Source organism: Crinia signifera, chromosome 6 (assembly GCF_055691185.1).
Source record: "Crinia signifera chromosome 6, ASM5569118v1, whole genome shotgun sequence".
Classification (NCBI taxonomy): Eukaryota; Metazoa; Chordata; class Amphibia; order Anura; family Myobatrachidae; genus Crinia; species Crinia signifera.
In genome coordinates, this window is record NC_139222.1 from 239,656,129 (window position 1) to 239,672,944 (window position 16,816).

The following is a 16,816-nucleotide window of genomic DNA, read 5'->3' on the forward strand; positions in this document are numbered from 1 at the left end:
ACAAAACATTATCACTGTTCCACTAACTGCTTAGAATGGAAATGAATTAATTAGGGAGGGACATTTAGGGAAAAAGGGTGGGATATTCCCAGTCATAAAGCTTGTGGAACAGTATTTCCAGCAGTGTCTGTCACATTCTGATGGAAGTCTTCGTAGCTGGGAACTGTCTACTCTTAGTACAGTAGTTCAGGAACATTTGTAGAACCATACAACCCATCTGCATCTGTTACTATCTATATTGCATTACCTTCTACTCATCTGAAGTTTTATTTTTGACAATATTTTTGACTAAGAGAAGAACCTGGTCCCGCAATGTCTCACATGGCATCTGAGATTATTGCCTTCCTGCTGGCGGTCTCAGGCTGGGTTTTGGTTTGTTCCACTTTACCCACTGATTACTGGAAGGTTTCCTCTATTGATGGCTCTGTTATCACCACGGCAACCTTCTGGTCCAACCTCTGGAAGACATGTGTCACTGACTCCACTGGGGTATCCAACTGCAAAGACTTCCCCTCCATGTTAGCCTTGGAAGGTAGGACACCTTGGTATTCCTATATCTCCAGCTGCATAAACTACTCTACAATAGTACTGTACACGAAGTTTGATTATGATGATGGAAATGTAATAACCAACTATTTTTCCAATTGGATGTTTTTGTGCATTTTTTTGTTTAAGAACTATTCTATTTGTCTATTTCCCCAATGTAATTACAATAAAACTTAAAACAAACAAATGCAGAGTAACTATTCAATGAAATATAGGTGACTGCATCTTTCAATGGTCCATTTTCTTGAAGCAATTAAAGATCAGAATCCGGATTTGTAGATAAGAGCTACAAGGATGCTCAGTCGTTAGGGATATGTGGATGTGGAGCCTGCATTTAATCTTTTTTAGGGGTGTGTATATACAAAGTGGAGGTTTTAGCAAGCTGCCACATCTTGGTCGGTTGGTCCCCATCGTTTAAAGCGGTGATAATATTTTTTGCATTGCCTGGCGTGTTTTGTATTTCCTGTTAGTGCTGATTTTTAAATATTTGCCTTGATCTTTGAACTTCCTGTGAGTGAAGCTTATTAATTTTTCATTTTAAATTCATTTTTTAAATAATTGGAACCTCTTAAAAAAAAAAAAAAAGTATTTTGATGTGGATCACTGTTTACTGATTCTTTTCACTTATTATTCTGGTATTTAGTTAATTATCCCCGAGCAGGTTACTGGAAAATACAAACAGCTATAATTTTAAGTGTGTGTGTGTGTGTGTGTGTGTGTGTGTGTGTGTGTATATGTATAGCTGTTACAATGACAAGTGTACATGTTCAATTACAGGTGAACATGTATTGCAGGCACGCCACATTCTGTATTGTGATTTCTGTATTTCTGTATTTAATGTTCTGTTTACCCGACCTATTGCAAGACCTATTTTTTCTCTTTATTTTACATCTGTACCTTTGCAATCTTTGTACTCACCCTGGTACAGTATGTATGGGTTTTGTTTTTTACATATGATTTTTTTTATGTGAAATTGTTTTATACCCACTTTATACTCATCATTAACAGGTAAATAATGATATTTTTTGTCATATTGAAAAAGGTATTCATTAGAATTTAAATGAAAGTTCCAATTTAACATAAATACACAATGAGCGATTTTCGCCAATCTAAGCGATTTTTGCGGGTGTGGGCGGCTTTACTAAGCACGATGCTATGGAAAGCCGTCTACCCCATCGCTCATCTGCTGGTAAACCAGCAGATGAGCAGCGATGTTCGGAGATGATTCAGGAGCGCACATCACCGCTCACTGCTCATCGCCCTGGGCATGCACATTGGACGGCTTCTGAGCTGAAAGCAGCTCAATCTGCAAAACTGAGCTGCTATCAGCTCAAAGTCACCCAGTGTGTATGGGCCTTTAGTGTGCTTTCTTCTCTGCCGTTACTAATGCTGCTGAAGGTTGCCTTGAGAAGGTCTACTGTCCAATTTGGCCACAATTGTAGAAGTGTAATTTGTCCAAATTCTGTCCGTGCGGCACTCTTTATGAAAGTGTGTTACTTCTCTGTAGTGCAATTGGAATGGGTGTGAATTGAAAGGTCTACAGTGTCTATAGGTCAACACCAAAAGCTTGACATGCACTAGCTCTACATTGGTAAAAGGTCAACACAAGCAAAATGTCAACATCAGATCTTCACAATTTTTTAATGTCAAGTTCAACACCTGTCCCCCAGGTAATGCGTACCCTCGCTTGGCTCACTTTGCTACGCACGGCTTATTCTCCCATTCCCAATTGTAGTCCAATTGGATGAACAAGTCAAAATGATGAATCCCAAAATGAACTTTTCACATGTTGACCATTACAATGTCCACCTTTTACTTGTGTCAACTTTTTTATAATGTTAACCTATTGAATGTTGACCTTTTGTCACTGTCCGCCTAATGTACAGTATGTCAACCTTTAAGTCAATTTTGACCCCTGTTGCATGTTGTCCTTTTGATGTCAACCTAGACTGTATTGGAAGGTAGCTGCACACAGCCACATAAACACACATGGCCAATATTAATTGTGCTAATAGTAAACGTTTCATTATCAGGCACTGCAGTTTCATCTTAGTAGAGTCACTATAAATACTTCCATTTATGAATGTTACCAGTATGGACCCTCCATTTGCTACACTATATAAGAATATACTGTATATTATATAACTTGTCCTATGAGGTATGCAGGTATGGATCCGGGTAGGTATCCAGGTAGGGTTTCCACCTGTCCGGTTTACAGTCTGGTAATTAACACCAGAGTCCGGAGGGGTGGCTTTCCCGGACTATACAATGTACGGGAATAGGCAGCCGGACATTATACAGTCCGGGAACGCCACTCCTCTTAATTACCGACCTGTCTGGAGTAATTATGAATGGGTGGTGGTAACCCTATATCCAGGGGCAATAACAGCTACAAGCAGGGACAGTGATCACTTGAGAAACCTTATGAGCTGTAAGGGGGCATATCTCTACAGTGGTGGTTCTTACCTCCAATCCTCCAACATGCCCCAACAGGTCATGTTTTCTAGCTTTCTTTAATTATGCACATGTGAGTTAATCTATTTTGCTGGGTCAGAAATTATCCTACCAGTTTCTGCAGATAGAAGTCTTGAAAATAGACCCTGTGCTGGCCAAATGCAAGTGTCATGGGGAAGTGATGATTCTTCCCTGGGTCCTCCACAACTGCAGCGCTCTCAAGCTCCTAGTTACTACCTCATGTTGGGGTTACTTGAAGACTGGAGATAAGAAACAGTGGTCTAGACTCTAGAGAGACCCCTTTATATCAACAGTGTGACAGTGTTATACTGTGCTGAAAAAACTGTGACCTTTTCCCCATAACCAGCTCCCACACACTGGTTACCTGTTCTTGTAAAATACAATGCTCAAAATGGGCCTTATTCTGGTTCACTCCTTCTGGCAAATTCCTTCTTAGATGGACAAAATCATGTGCACTGCAGGGAGGCAGATGTAAAATGTGCAGAGAGAATTAGATTTGGGTGAGTTATTTTGTTTCTGTGCAGGGAAAATACTGACTGCTTTATTTTTACACTGCAATATAGATCTCCCTTTGAAGTAAAACCCCACCCAAATCGAACTCTCTCTGCACAAGTAACATCTGCCCCACCTGCAGTGCACATGGTTTTGTCCATCTAAGAAGGAATTTGCTAGGAGTGAACCAAAATACCCCCCAATGTGCTACAGTCTGCAGAAAGCTTCTCATTAGAACAACTGTGACATACAGTAACAATGTAATATAAATCCTCATGAAAGAAATGGATGAATGTAAATAGCAGAGCTGATACAAGTTGAATGTTTGGAAACCTTTAGAATTGTTCGTGGAGGTTCACATGCAGGTATGCGGAAGCACCATACCCTGTAACTGTGTGTGTGTTCTAGAGTTAGAGAAATTAATGAGCCGTTTTATGGGTTTGTTAATGGCTAACTCTGAAAAACATTATTGTTTGCTTTATCTTCCTACTGTTTGAACCTATGGAGTCTATGAACATGTATAGGAGACTTGAAGGAAATATCCCACTGCCAGCATGTGTAGAGGTGAAGAGGGGGAAATCCATTAGAATTCACTCACATCGAATGAATCGCCCCTCCCTGTGTGCAGTTCCATGTAAATCAAGACTTGCTCGGCACTGCGGTGGCCATGGCCCACAGCTGATCCCGTCTGTGTTTTTCAGTGGCACTCACAGGTGCCTGTCAATCATCTTGCGCACTGCCAGTGATGGCTAGCCATCCCTAGCTTTGTTCGCAAGGGGACCTCGCTCATATGCACAGTGCAGCCCTGCGTAAGGGTCTGGATCTGAGTCTTCTAACCCAATTTCTCTTTAACATTGCATCAGGTAGTACTGTATAAGTGGGTGCTGCCATATTGTATGTTTCACTACATAGAATGACTTATTCAACATACTGTACAATACAATGAGACATTGCCCCTAATACCCAAGTTACAGTGACAATAATGGAATGCAAGTCTGGCTATACAATGCAACACATTTTGGATTTTAAGCCAAAGAAAAATTCATGTCATAGTACTTGGAAAAGTGAAATTCTAGTTACAGATGACAAAATGATTTGCACACATGTAGTAGATTATTTTAGCAAGATGTCATCTGTTTTCTAGGATATATCCAAGCCTGCCGTGGTTTGCTAATAGCTGCTGTCAGCCTGGGATTTTTTGGTTCTATTTTTGCCCTGGTTGGGATGAAGTGCACCAAGATTGGAGGCTCGGACCAGACCAAAGTGAAAATCACTGGAATCTCCGGCTTGCTGTACATTGTGAGTGGTGAGTGCGCCATCATTGGTATTATGGGTAAATACAGTATAACCTGCATGCTGAGGCATTCCCATTATCCCAGGTCAGGAAGCTCTCTCTAGCAATGAATGTTCCTATAGAAGTGTCAATGTCATAGATTCCTTCTTAGAGGTGGATTTCCTGCTAAAAAAGATACTTGGTATACATGACGTCCTAGTGACATATAGCAAGACATTAGGGCATTAATATTTTTTTGAAGTATGCAGTAAAAAATGCAAAATATTTGAACCTTAATTTTCTGCTATTGCCAGTTCTAAAATTAGTCTTGGTCATAACTCCAGTTTTAACAGCCACAGTTGTACTCCAAAATCCTGCAGCAAACACAAAAATACAATTCCAAGAACAGGTTCATAAACTAAAGTAAAACTTCCTCAATATGAATCTATATCCAAGATGCAGTTCCCAATGGTTACACACAGATCAGTATTGCTTGGATCCATTCTATATTGATGGGCATTTCTGGTGGTAAATGGGGGGGTTGGATAACAGTCACGCGAGTGTGTTGGCCTCAGTGACTGCCTCTAAAGACGCAGTTGCACAGACAACGGTGGTCACTCAGACATTCTGTGGCTGCCATAGGTAGGTGCAACGTTTTGTTCCAGCTCCTTCTGCCCAAGCAAGTCCTGCTGGCCGCTATATATGTGGCCCCAGTCTAACTGTCATTTTTCAAGCACAACATGCAAATGGCAGAAGCTGATTGGTTGGAAATTCACTTCTAATTAACTTTCCACAAGTCTGTTTGCTAGGCTGTTTTTGAATAAACTTGAGATCACTGTATGTAGATATATGGACCTGTAGGAAGCACATGAGGCAGTTTTGGTATGGTTTCCTGGACATTGATTTACCCAATCCACTCTACCTACCGTAAACCCATTCGCTTCCTGGACATAGGCCAACCAATCCACTTCACCCCCTTCTCCATTCACTCCTAGATATAGGCTAACCAATCTACACCTCTCAATCTAAGGTAATGTACTCTCTGTGCTCTCTCTCTAAAACCCCAACCCCCCCCCCCCCCCTTACCTGGACACACACAGTCCATGTTCCTACTACCTATTCCGCCCACTGGGATATACATTACTCATCTGGCCCAGCGGGTAGTCACTGCTGTCTATTCCCACTGTTACAGGTTGCCAGAGAAGAGTTAAGGTACATCCAGACGGAACGATGAGAGAAGCATTCCGACATCATTCACAAGTGTATCAAAACGTTCATCATGCGTACACATGGAACAAATTGATACACTTCACAAAAGATTGGTCTATGATCTCAGTGAAGATCATAGACCATCGTTAACAATCAGCGGGTATGCACATCATTAATGATGCACGAAACGATTTTAAAAATCGGTTGTTACCATCCATCGGGAAGGCCAACATTGGCCTTCAAATTGTTGCGTATGTTTGCACCTTTAGCCTCGTTTTCAATCCAGAATGGCTTTATTTGGAAGCAGCAGCAGTTTCAAATCAGCCATCTTGTATTCAAAGATAGGTTGCCTCTTCCCTGGGAGCCTGCAACAGGGAAAAGGAAAAGCTGTCAGTAATGGTTGAGGCTTCCTAAGGAGTGTACACCCCGCAGACCCTGTGCACATGTCTGAGTAGGTCAGATTTTTTTGTTTTTTTATAACAGTGACAATTAAGACCGGTGCTTCTCTTCAGTCGTGAGAATTAGAAAATGTGAATTTAATTAATGGTAATTATTATAACAAAGGTACTAAGCATATTTCTAACATTCCACAAAAAAGATACTTAATAAAAAAATTTTAAATAAGCAATATAAAAAGCAACTAAAAATATCAGTAGGAACATTTTGAACAGTTAAATATTCCATTTACATACTGTAAGTACTGCTGACATAATCTTATGGGATCCTGCTGGACTGTTGAGAACAGCAACAGCCTTTTTACAGATATAACTCTCCCGTACATCCAAATTGCTCCAGTTCCTTGTCTGCGGTGCAGCAGGTGCACAATTGGCACAGAATAAAAACAAACTGCCCTATGACCTCCAAGTGGGGTTTGGGTTTCTTCAGCCACATCCATTAGTCCTGAACGTGTTTCAATGCCAAAACATTTGCCTCAGAAGAATTCCAATGTGTTTGCAATGTTCTATGAGAAAATGTTCCCTTCTTTTATAGAACAGGTGATTTACTTATCCAGTGTTGGGGAATGAGTTGGTTATATTTACATATAAATTGGATTCCTCTAAGGTGAGCTGAGTTACTAATACAGTTGTAGTCTTGTTAGCTCCTCAAGTCTGATTTAATCCAGAACTCAATTTGGAGTCCATGTAAAAAAAATATTAAAAAGTCAAATAAATATGTATACAGAAAAGATTACATAACTAGTCGTCATTATATTTAGAATTCAGATGAATAGTAGGATATCAGGTCCCTGGGTCAACAAAGTCTAAAGCTGGGTACACATATATACAATCGTCGGGCCGTTCTTCCAATCTGGGGGCAAACGGCCGTTCGATTGTATAGGTGTGTACGCTGTCCCAATTGCTGCTGTGCGACCGATAAACGGCCAAAAACGCTCTTGGCCGTCCACGGTCGGTCGGTCGAAGGTTCTTTGCTGCTTAATATTTCATCCGACAGGACGGCTCCATATCGGAACAAAAGTGAAGTGTGTACGCACGTTCGATCGATATGCTTGACAGTTTGACAAAGCACGGTGGTATGCTGCATTATGAGAGAGCCTGTAACCCTTTGCCTGCTGTTTTAACTAATGTGTGTATAATGCCTCACTGCCCAACACTTTAGAGGCATCACTTTAAGACATTAATCAATGTTGAAGTTTTAATAGAGTGTGCTGGAAGCTCTTTTCAGGGCACCATAACACACTATTAAAACTTCAACATTGATTAATGTCTTAAAGTGATGCCTCTAAAGTGTTGGGCAGTGAGGCATTATACACACATTAGTTAAAACAGCAGGCAAAGGGTTACAGGGTCTCTCATATACTTCTTCTTGCGATTGTTTGGACGGGAGTACATCGGACGTCGCAAGTAAAATTGTACATATGTGTACGCGCAGAACGGTCGTATGTTTTGGACGGCCGAACGTGTATTCGGTCGATCGAACGGTCGCAAGAAAAAGGAAATTGTACATATGTGTACCCAGCTTAAGTCTAGACAGTCGCTAGGTCGGCCACTATTGGTATAAGAACTGGTAAGAATAGTCAGAATAGTCATCGACAAAGACAGAAGGTCAACATATTTTTCATGTTTTCTTTGTTTAGACCGACTTTGTTCATATTTTTACCATACAACAGGGCATATAGTGAGAATATAATAGTGTGCCGAGTGCAGAGAGCCATGTGAGGGGACATGGTGTCCATGTTGACATATACACATAGACACCAAAAAAAGTAAAAAAAAAAACTGTCAACTTTTTGATTGTTGACCATGTCCACCTTAAGCTTGTGTCGACCTTCAGTCAATGTCGACCTATGGCATGTAGACCATTTTTAGGTGTCGATCTAGTCAGGGCTATCTTAATGGATGGGCTTACTGGGCAGCTGCCCTAGGGCCCCATAGTTCTAGGGGTCTTTGATCAGGGGTTTGCGCGGGCCTCTGGAGTTTCTTGTGAGGCTAGTAGAGATTGCTACATAGGAACAAAGTAGATGGTGCACCATACACCATTTACGTCTTTATATATAATATATGAGGTTCTTGGCATAGTATTGGCCAATAGTATGAGCTTGCCCACCACTTGTCAAGGTGACCTCGTCGAACAGGTCCCTAACATTGTGGGGATTCACCGCTGGGGTGCAGGGCACCCCCAAACCGCCCAGTCCAGACCACTACAAAAATAAGAATAAAGTGGAGTGTAAGTGTTAAAATACAAAAAAGCAGCAAGATATCAGAGTGTTAGTATGAAAAATAAAAGGGAAGTGCAGGATCAGTGGGGCAGATGTATTAAGCCTTAACAAGAGATAAATGCAAGGGTGATAAGGAGAGATAAACGTCCAGCCAATCAGCTCCTTACTGACTTTTTTCAAACACAGGCTGTAACATAACAGTTAGTAGGTGATTGGCTGGATGTTTATCTCTCTTTATCACCCTTGCATTTATCTCTTGTTAAGGCTTAATACATCTGCCCCAGTGTTAGGAAAGTGAAAAAATGAAACAATAGCTGCTTGGTGTGAATTATTAAATGTGAAAGGATTGGTATGTGACAGTGTTACATATATATATATATATATATATATATATATATATATATATATATATATATATATATATATATATATAGGATACTCGTGGACGGCGGCACTCACAAATAATGACACTGAAGCAGCTGGATAAGTGTCCAACGTTTCGAGACCTAGTGGTCCCTTTATCAAGGTGCAGAGAGTAACAAATAATACAAACACACACATACCTTTTTATGCCATCCTGGCGTCCCCGCCGGCGCACCGAGCGTCACACCCGGAGTCGCATGATGACGTTATCCAAGATGGACGAGCGGTGAAGCCGAAAAGGATAAAGGGACCACTAGGTCTCGAAACGTTGGACACTTATCCAGCTGCTTCAGTGTCATTATTTGTGAGTGCCGCCGTCCACGAGTATCCTGTACAGCGCCTATCTCCTATAGGCTTCCAACACGGAGGGCACCTGTTTGTTCACCAGCTAAGGGGGAGTGCTGCTTAATGAAAAAGTCTATATATATATATATATATATATATATATATATATATATATATATATATATATAAAAGAATGGTGTCATGTTAAATGGTGGTGCCCCAAAGCGGTCCAGAGAGCAATCTATGGTGCCCCACACCCCAAAGGTTAACCACACATTTGATTTGCTATATAATAGGATCTTACCTGTAGTTTGGCAATAACATTGGGCCTTATTTTGGTTTATTCTTTCTGACAAAATCCTTCTTAGATGGACAAAACCATGTGCACTGCAGGGGGGGCAGATGTAACATGTGCAGAGAGAATTAGATTTGGGTGAGTAATTTTGTTTCTGTGCAGTGAAAATACTGACAGCTTTATTTTTACCCTGCAATATAGATCTCACTTTGAAGTAAAACCCCACCCAAATCTAATTCTCTCTGCACAAGTAACACCTGCCCCCCTGCAGTGCACATGGTTTTGCCCATCTAAGAAGGATTTTGTCAGAAAGAATGAACCAAAATAAGGCCCATTGTGCAGTCTTCAATATTAGGCCCCTACTTTAAAAACATCAGGACAGGTGGGGTGCTAGTAGAGATTGCCGCCTGGCTACTTTGATTATGAATTACACAAAATCAGAGCTATTGGGAAACATTGGAGCCACACAGTTACTGGCTGTAGGCTGCTAATTGCTGGGTGGCTGATAGCAGGAGGAGAGACACCACGGGAAGTCAAGATTTTTTTTTTTACTTTAGAAGGGGCCCCAGTGCATTGCTTTGTCTAGGGCCCACAATGCTGTTAAAACGGCCCTGGACCTAGTCACTGTCGACCATTAGTGGTCAACCTAGTGGCTGTTGATCTAGACATTGTCGACCCCGTATAACATAACCAGAAATGAGATGAGCATGTTTTAATTAAAATGGAAAAGGGTTCTAGCTTCACAGTGAAGAGCATCCGGGTATGGATCATATGGTCGACCATAAGTTGGTCGACAGTCATTTGGTCGACGCCACTAGGTCGATATGCTGAAATGTCGACATGGGTCTAGGTCGACATATGACAATGTCCACAGGTCATTAGGTCAACACAAGGTTTAGGTCAACATGGTCTAGGTTGACAGTCAAAAGGTCGACATGGGGGTTTTCACTGTTTTTTACCTGAATGTCTACACAGTCGACATGGACACAGGAAAAAGTGCACCCCTTTGCTCGCCATGCTTCAGGCTCAGTGCTTTGCTGCGCTTGGCACACTATTTTATTCTTCCACCATGCTCTAGTGGATGGTAGGGCATGAAATACCGCCTGTCAGCACATGTCGGGTCAAAAAACAGTGAAAAACCCCATGTCGACCTTTTGACTGTCGATCCTAGCCCATGTCGACCTAATGCTTGTCGACTTAATGACCGTATCCCCAGAATCCACTCACAAGCAATAGAGACAAGACACACATGGCTGTAAGGTAACTTTGGTAACTTTGTGTTCATTTTGGTTCCAGGTCTGTGTGCCATGGCTGGAGTGTCTCTTTATGCTCACCGGATAACCACAGAATTCTTTGATCCATCATTCCTGGAGCAGAAGTAAGTTACTGAATAATGGATAACATTCTCTGAGGGAGATTTATCAAAACTTGGTGGTATGAGATAAAGTGGGGAGAGACTAATTAGCTTCTGTCATTTTGTAGGATGTGTTTGAAAAATGTTACGAGCGAATTGATTGGTTCTTTATCTCCAAGGTTTGATAAATCTACAGCAGTGCTTCTCAACCTCTGACCTCAAGGACCCCCAACAGTGCACATTTTCCAGGTGAATTATTTAGCTTTACCTGTGATCTTTTAAAATGTGTCTTGAATAATGAGTGCACCTGTGCAACTGCCAGGAGACCTGGAAATTGTGCACCTTGAGGACCGAGTTTGAGAACCACTGATCCACAGCATAGTCATTATTTTTATGGTTTTCTTTTAAGAGGATTATTTTTCCAAACAGGTATGAGCTAGGAGCTGCTCTGTTTATTGGATGGGGAGGATCATCTATTACCATCATCGGTGGCTCCATCCTCTGCTTCTCTTTGAATGACAGTATCAAAGAAGCAAGGTATACAAAATGAAGCTATTAACTATACCTATATTTTACCTCAGTATATGAAATATTGCAAATCTCAGTATATAAAAGTATAGCAATAAAGCTAGTGATCGTATTTTGGGCCCGATTCACACCTGCTCGCTGACCAGCGAGTATTCGGAGCCCAGCAAGCAGGTAAATGCAGCCCCGCTGAATGCAAGCCCCCCAGTGCACGGCTGCAGCGCTGAAGGGGAACAGCAGGCAACGAGCAGATGGAAGCAGCAGCGGCTGGACGTGGGGAATGGCGGCAGCTGCAGGAGGTCTGCAGCGTGGGGGGTAGCCAGTAGAGGCTGTGGGAGCCGCCAGAGGCAGGATGAATGGCAGTGCCTGCTCCCTTGCCGCTTACCAGAGGCGGAACTACCGGTGGTTCACCAAGGCCCACAGAACTGAAGGGGCCCTCTGCCGGCATTAATAGGTCAGCCACTGCTGAGCGCCTTAATTAAAGTGTGTGGGGTCTATGGCTGGAGGAGAGGACGAGACCCGCTGCGGCCAGACAGCAACCGCAGGGGAGTTTAGCATCCAGAGCTATGCAGAAGCAGGGGAAGAGGAGGCAAAGGCAGATCAGTGGCGGGGAGGTGCCAGGCCATCTACTGACTGGCGTGGAGGGTGAGTTCAGCTTATGTGTACAGTATATGTATGGGGGCACTGTATGTGTGTGTATGTATTGGGGCACTGTGTATGTGTATACATTGTGTGTATATTGGGGCACCGTGCATGTGTTTGTTGGCACAGTGGCCCGTATTCTGGTTTACTCGCAAGGGCAAATTCCTTTTCAAATGGACAAAACCATGTGCACTGCAGGTGGGGCAGATGTAACATGTATAGAGAGAGTTAGATTTTACTTCAAACAGAGGGGTAGATTTATTAAGCTCAGTGAAGTGATAAAGTGTCTCGTTTTTATCACCGGCCAATCAGCTTTACAGGATTGGTTTGAAAAATGAGAGGTAGGAGCTGATTGGCCGGTGATAAAAAACAGACACTTTGGGGGAAATTTACTAAAGGAAATTTGTAAAAAATAGGTGTATTTGTATCCAGAAATACATTTATTTTTGACATTTACTATCCTGAAAATACTCACGTTTTTACCCCTGTACTGATCGCTGGTCGCAGGAACATGCTCCTGCGACCAGCTGATTTCCACTGCCAGGATCCCCCCGGCAATTTCTTTTTCATCAGCGACCATCTCTGGAGACACAGAGCGATATATTGCTCATCAATATATTGCTAGATATATATTGCTGAACAATATATCTCCCCCGTGTGTACGGGGCTTTAGTGTGTGTGTATATAGACCCCCCCCCCCCCCACATGAAAATCCTGCGTTTGCCACTGAATTAGGATACCCATCTTTAAGTTTCACATACTGTATGTATTATTTTTATTGAGGTGATTTCTCTTTTCATTTTGAATTTTGTTTTCTGTCATAGGACACATTACCCATATAATGGAGTAACATCTGTGAAGTCCGCGCAAACAAACCACCATGATTCTAATAAGAGCCGGAATGCACCGAGAGGATTGCCGAGACACTTTGACAAGAATGCTTATGTGTGACAGTATTGGCAATGGTGGTAAGATAGCAAAGCTGGAAATCCACCAACCTCTGTATCCAACTCATGGGTTCGACCCAAATAGGACACTTGTCCCCTTGCCCCTATTGTGCCAAAAACGCACCATGCCAGTTTCTCACCAGTAACAAGGACAGTTATTAAATATATAATTTGATGATAATTCCTTTGTATCAAAGCCAGACATCTGACACCCACATTCCAAGAAGAAAGTTCTAAATAAAGAGGAAAATCATTATCATTTGCTCAATGCTCTCAATCAAAAGAGACTCCGGCAATATCATCAATGTTATAAATGCTCCGACAGATTAAGGAATAATTCAGTAACTCAAAGACAGCAATTTAAGCAAAAGAACAGAGAAAAATCAGCAAAAAAGATTTTGCTCTAAACTTCTATGCGTTTAACACACAACACGCCTGTATTTAACCGTTCACCTAGAAAAAGTTCTAAATACAGGTGTGTGGACGATGGGAGTTTATAGTGAAATGCAAAATGTATTTGCCTGTGATGTTAAATAATATAGCAATTAAAAGTTACACTGTTTTGTTATAATAAAGTTATTCGTTTTTTTTTATATATATAATATAGGGGATGCGGTCATCTATTAGAATGAACTTAGGTCTACAGTCATTAGGTCGACCCCACTAGGTCGACTGGCAGGAAGGTCGACCTGACTTAAGGTCGACATGGGCCAAGGTCGACATGACTTAAGGTCGAATTTGCATAAAGGTCGACATGAGGAAGGTCGACTGGTCATAAGGTCGACATGGGTTTTTCACTGTTTTTTGAGCCGACATGTGCCGACAGGCGGTATTTCATGCCTTACCATCCACTAGGGCGTGGTGGGAGAATAAAATAGTGTGCCGAGCGCAGCGAGGCACCGTGCCCGAAGCATCGCGAGCGAAGCGAGCGATGCGAGGGTCCGATTCTCATTGCCAACTGTGTCCATGTCGACTGTGTCGACATTCGGATAAAAAAACAGTGAAAAACCCATGTCGACCTTATGACCAGTCGACCTTCCTCATGTCGACCTTTATGCAAATTCGACCTTAAGTCATGTCGACCTTAAGTCAGGTCGACCTTCCTGCCAGTCGACCTAGTGGGGTCGACCTAATGACTGTAGACCTAAATGCAGTCTGACGAATGATCCCATTCCTAATATAGGGAGAGAGAAGGCGAGATGTACTAAACATTGATAAAATGGAGAGTGATAACCCACCAACCAATCAGCTACTACCTGTCATTTTTTTAAATACAGCCTGTGACATGGCAGTTAAGAGCTGATTGGCTCCATTTTATCACTTTTCAAGCTTAGTACATCTGGCCCAGAGCGAGAGAAAGAGAGAGAGATTCTGAGTGTTCTTCTTTTAATGGGTGAACTGTTATTCAGTCCTGATCGGTTCTCTGCTAATTTGGAGAAACGCACCCTGTGCAAGCCTGCAAAATGCTTAGCACAGCTTGTGGAAATTAGCTGGATCGGCAATTTGCTGCAAATCCATTCGCAAGCCGCTCAACAGCTAATGATTTTTCCAGTGTGTGCAGTCTGTGCGTAGCCCAGCACTCACTCAGTAGCTGCGATAGAAGCAGTACGATCGTGGCCGTAGCTGATGGGACACACCTCCCCCTCAAACGCCTGCATTTTCCCTGACACTCCCAGAAAATGGCAGGTTTCTATAATGTCAGGTGAATGTTGTTTCTTTAAAAATATTTTTTTTTATAAATATTCATAGAATAACTTCTAATCCACTGCGGTGTTTTACTATATCAATTAAATGGTTCTTTCTATAACAAACAAGTTAAAAACCCATCATATTGCAGGAAGGTTGACATGGGTTAGGTTGACAGGGTCATTAGATCAACATGGGTTAGGTCGACAGGTCAAAAGGTCAACAACATGGGGTTTTTCAGTTTTTTTCAGCCGACATGTGCTGACAGGCAGTATTTCATGCCCTAACATCCAGTAGGTAAAATAGTGGGCCAAGCCTAGCGAGGCACCGAGCCCGGAGCATGGTGGGCGCAGCGAGCCATGCGAGGGGAGGCAGTGCACTTTAACCTGTGTCCATGTTGACTGTGTCGGCATTCAGTTAAATAACAGTGAAAACCCCCATGTCGACCTTGTGACTTTCGACATAAACCCATGTCGACCTAATGACCCTGTCGACCTAATTGCATGTCGACCTAATGACTGTCTAACGACTTGCTGGTGAGCAACTGATCCACACCCGCGGCACCACAGAGGGGAGGAGCAGCATTAGTCTGATAGCTAGATAGTGTAGCACAAGCAAATACATATGAATACAATAGCTTCTGTTCCACAGTGGTCTGCTTCTATGGTGATAAGTGAATGTCATTTCTATAAAAGAACCATTACATAAATACAGTATAAATAGAATGGCTTCTAATCTGCAGTGGTTTCAATAGAATCTGCTGCCAAAAAGAACATTCCGCTGTGGATTGTAATTCAGAAACCGCAGATTCACTTTAGACATTAAAACCGCATTTTAATAAATGCTTTCAATTAGGCCAGTGGTTCCCAACCGGTGTGCCAAGGCACTCTGGGGTGCCTTAGTGGACTTGCAGGGGGGTGCCATGGATTGGATGGATGACCAATTCAAATTATTTATGGTCAATAGAATAGGCAAATTTTGGACAAACAGCCAGCGCAGGGGTTTGGCAAAATGCCCCCACTGGAGATCGCTGGCAAAGAGGCGCTCCATCTTGACTGGGACAAGCGAGCGTCGCACCCGTGTCCCAGTTTTCAGGCAGCGGGGGAAGCAGAGATGGGCAGGGTTGGGGGGGGGGGGGTGAGGAGGTGGCAGGGACAGACGGGGAGCTCAGTCAGAAGGGGATGCACGAGCATCTCGTGCGTGCGCACCTCCTTCCGGCGGCTGGCAACCCGACTGGTGTATAGATTTCCCCCAAAACATTCAGAATTTGAGAATCCTCTCTTGTTATAGATTATAAAACAGTTTTTCCAGTCCAATACCTATGCAACAAACATGAAAAGCTGTAGATTGCAATTATATTTTAGCTATAATCAGGGCTATTTTCCAGCAGACTCCAGCAGGAACAAAAATATTTCTAAAGGTGCGTACACACGGGGGCGATTTTGTACACTATCGCGGGAATTATGGTCGCTAAGCGACCATATTGCCCACGATGGGAGTGTGCACCGGCGATACATTGCCGGGTGCGCGCTCCCATTTTAACCCCTGTAGAGATCGCTGGTCGCAGGAACATGCTCCTACGACCGGCTGATTACCACATTACCGGGCTCCCCCGGCAGTTTCTTTTTCGCTGATGAAAAGGAGAAACTGAGCAATATATCTCTCCCGTGTGTACGGGGCTTAAGATGGACAGAACCATGTGCACTGCAGGTGAGGCAGGTGTTACTTGTGCAGAGATAATTAGATTTGGGTGGGGTTTTACACCTGCCTCACCTGCAGTGCACATGGTTTTGTCCATCTAAGAAATATTGGTACTGCTTTCCTAGCACGGCGCCCACGATCTAGATTGTATGTGTGGGGCTGATATCTCAAGCATCTCATGCATCTTATGTGTTTGTGCGGCATAAGATGCATGAGATGATGCAATCGTCGCGATCGGCGAGATTTTACCATTGGAATCAATGTAAAAAGCCCCCAAAACCCCAAT

At 42.7% G+C, this 16,816-nt stretch overlaps 1 protein-coding gene across 1 annotated transcript; it reads left to right on the plus strand.

Annotated features, from left to right (window-relative positions):
• The first annotated feature begins 218 nt into the window (after positions 1-218).
• On the plus strand, positions 219-13,206 carry LOC146009106 (claudin-10-like). The gene is made up of 5 exons (XM_083149164.1): positions 219-532; positions 4,658-4,819; positions 10,972-11,053; positions 11,459-11,566; positions 13,021-13,206. Exons 1-5 carry the CDS (start codon positions 313-315, stop codon positions 13,145-13,147), a joined length of 699 nt encoding a protein of 232 aa, XP_083005290.1. The 5' UTR covers positions 219-312; the 3' UTR covers positions 13,148-13,206.
• Positions 13,207-16,816: the final 3,610 nt, after the last annotated feature.

Coding starts and splice junctions, on each gene's coding strand:
- LOC146009106 (XM_083149164.1), top strand. CDS start 313: ATGTCTCACATGGCATCTGAGATTATTGCCTTCCTGCTGGCGGTCTCA. Junction 11,054..11,458: donor CCATCATTCCTGGAGCAGAA/GTAAGTTACTGA, acceptor TTTTCCAAACAG/GTATGAGCTAGGAGCTGCTC. Junction 11,567..13,020: donor GACAGTATCAAAGAAGCAAG/GTATACAAAATG, acceptor TTTCTGTCATAG/GACACATTACCCATATAATG.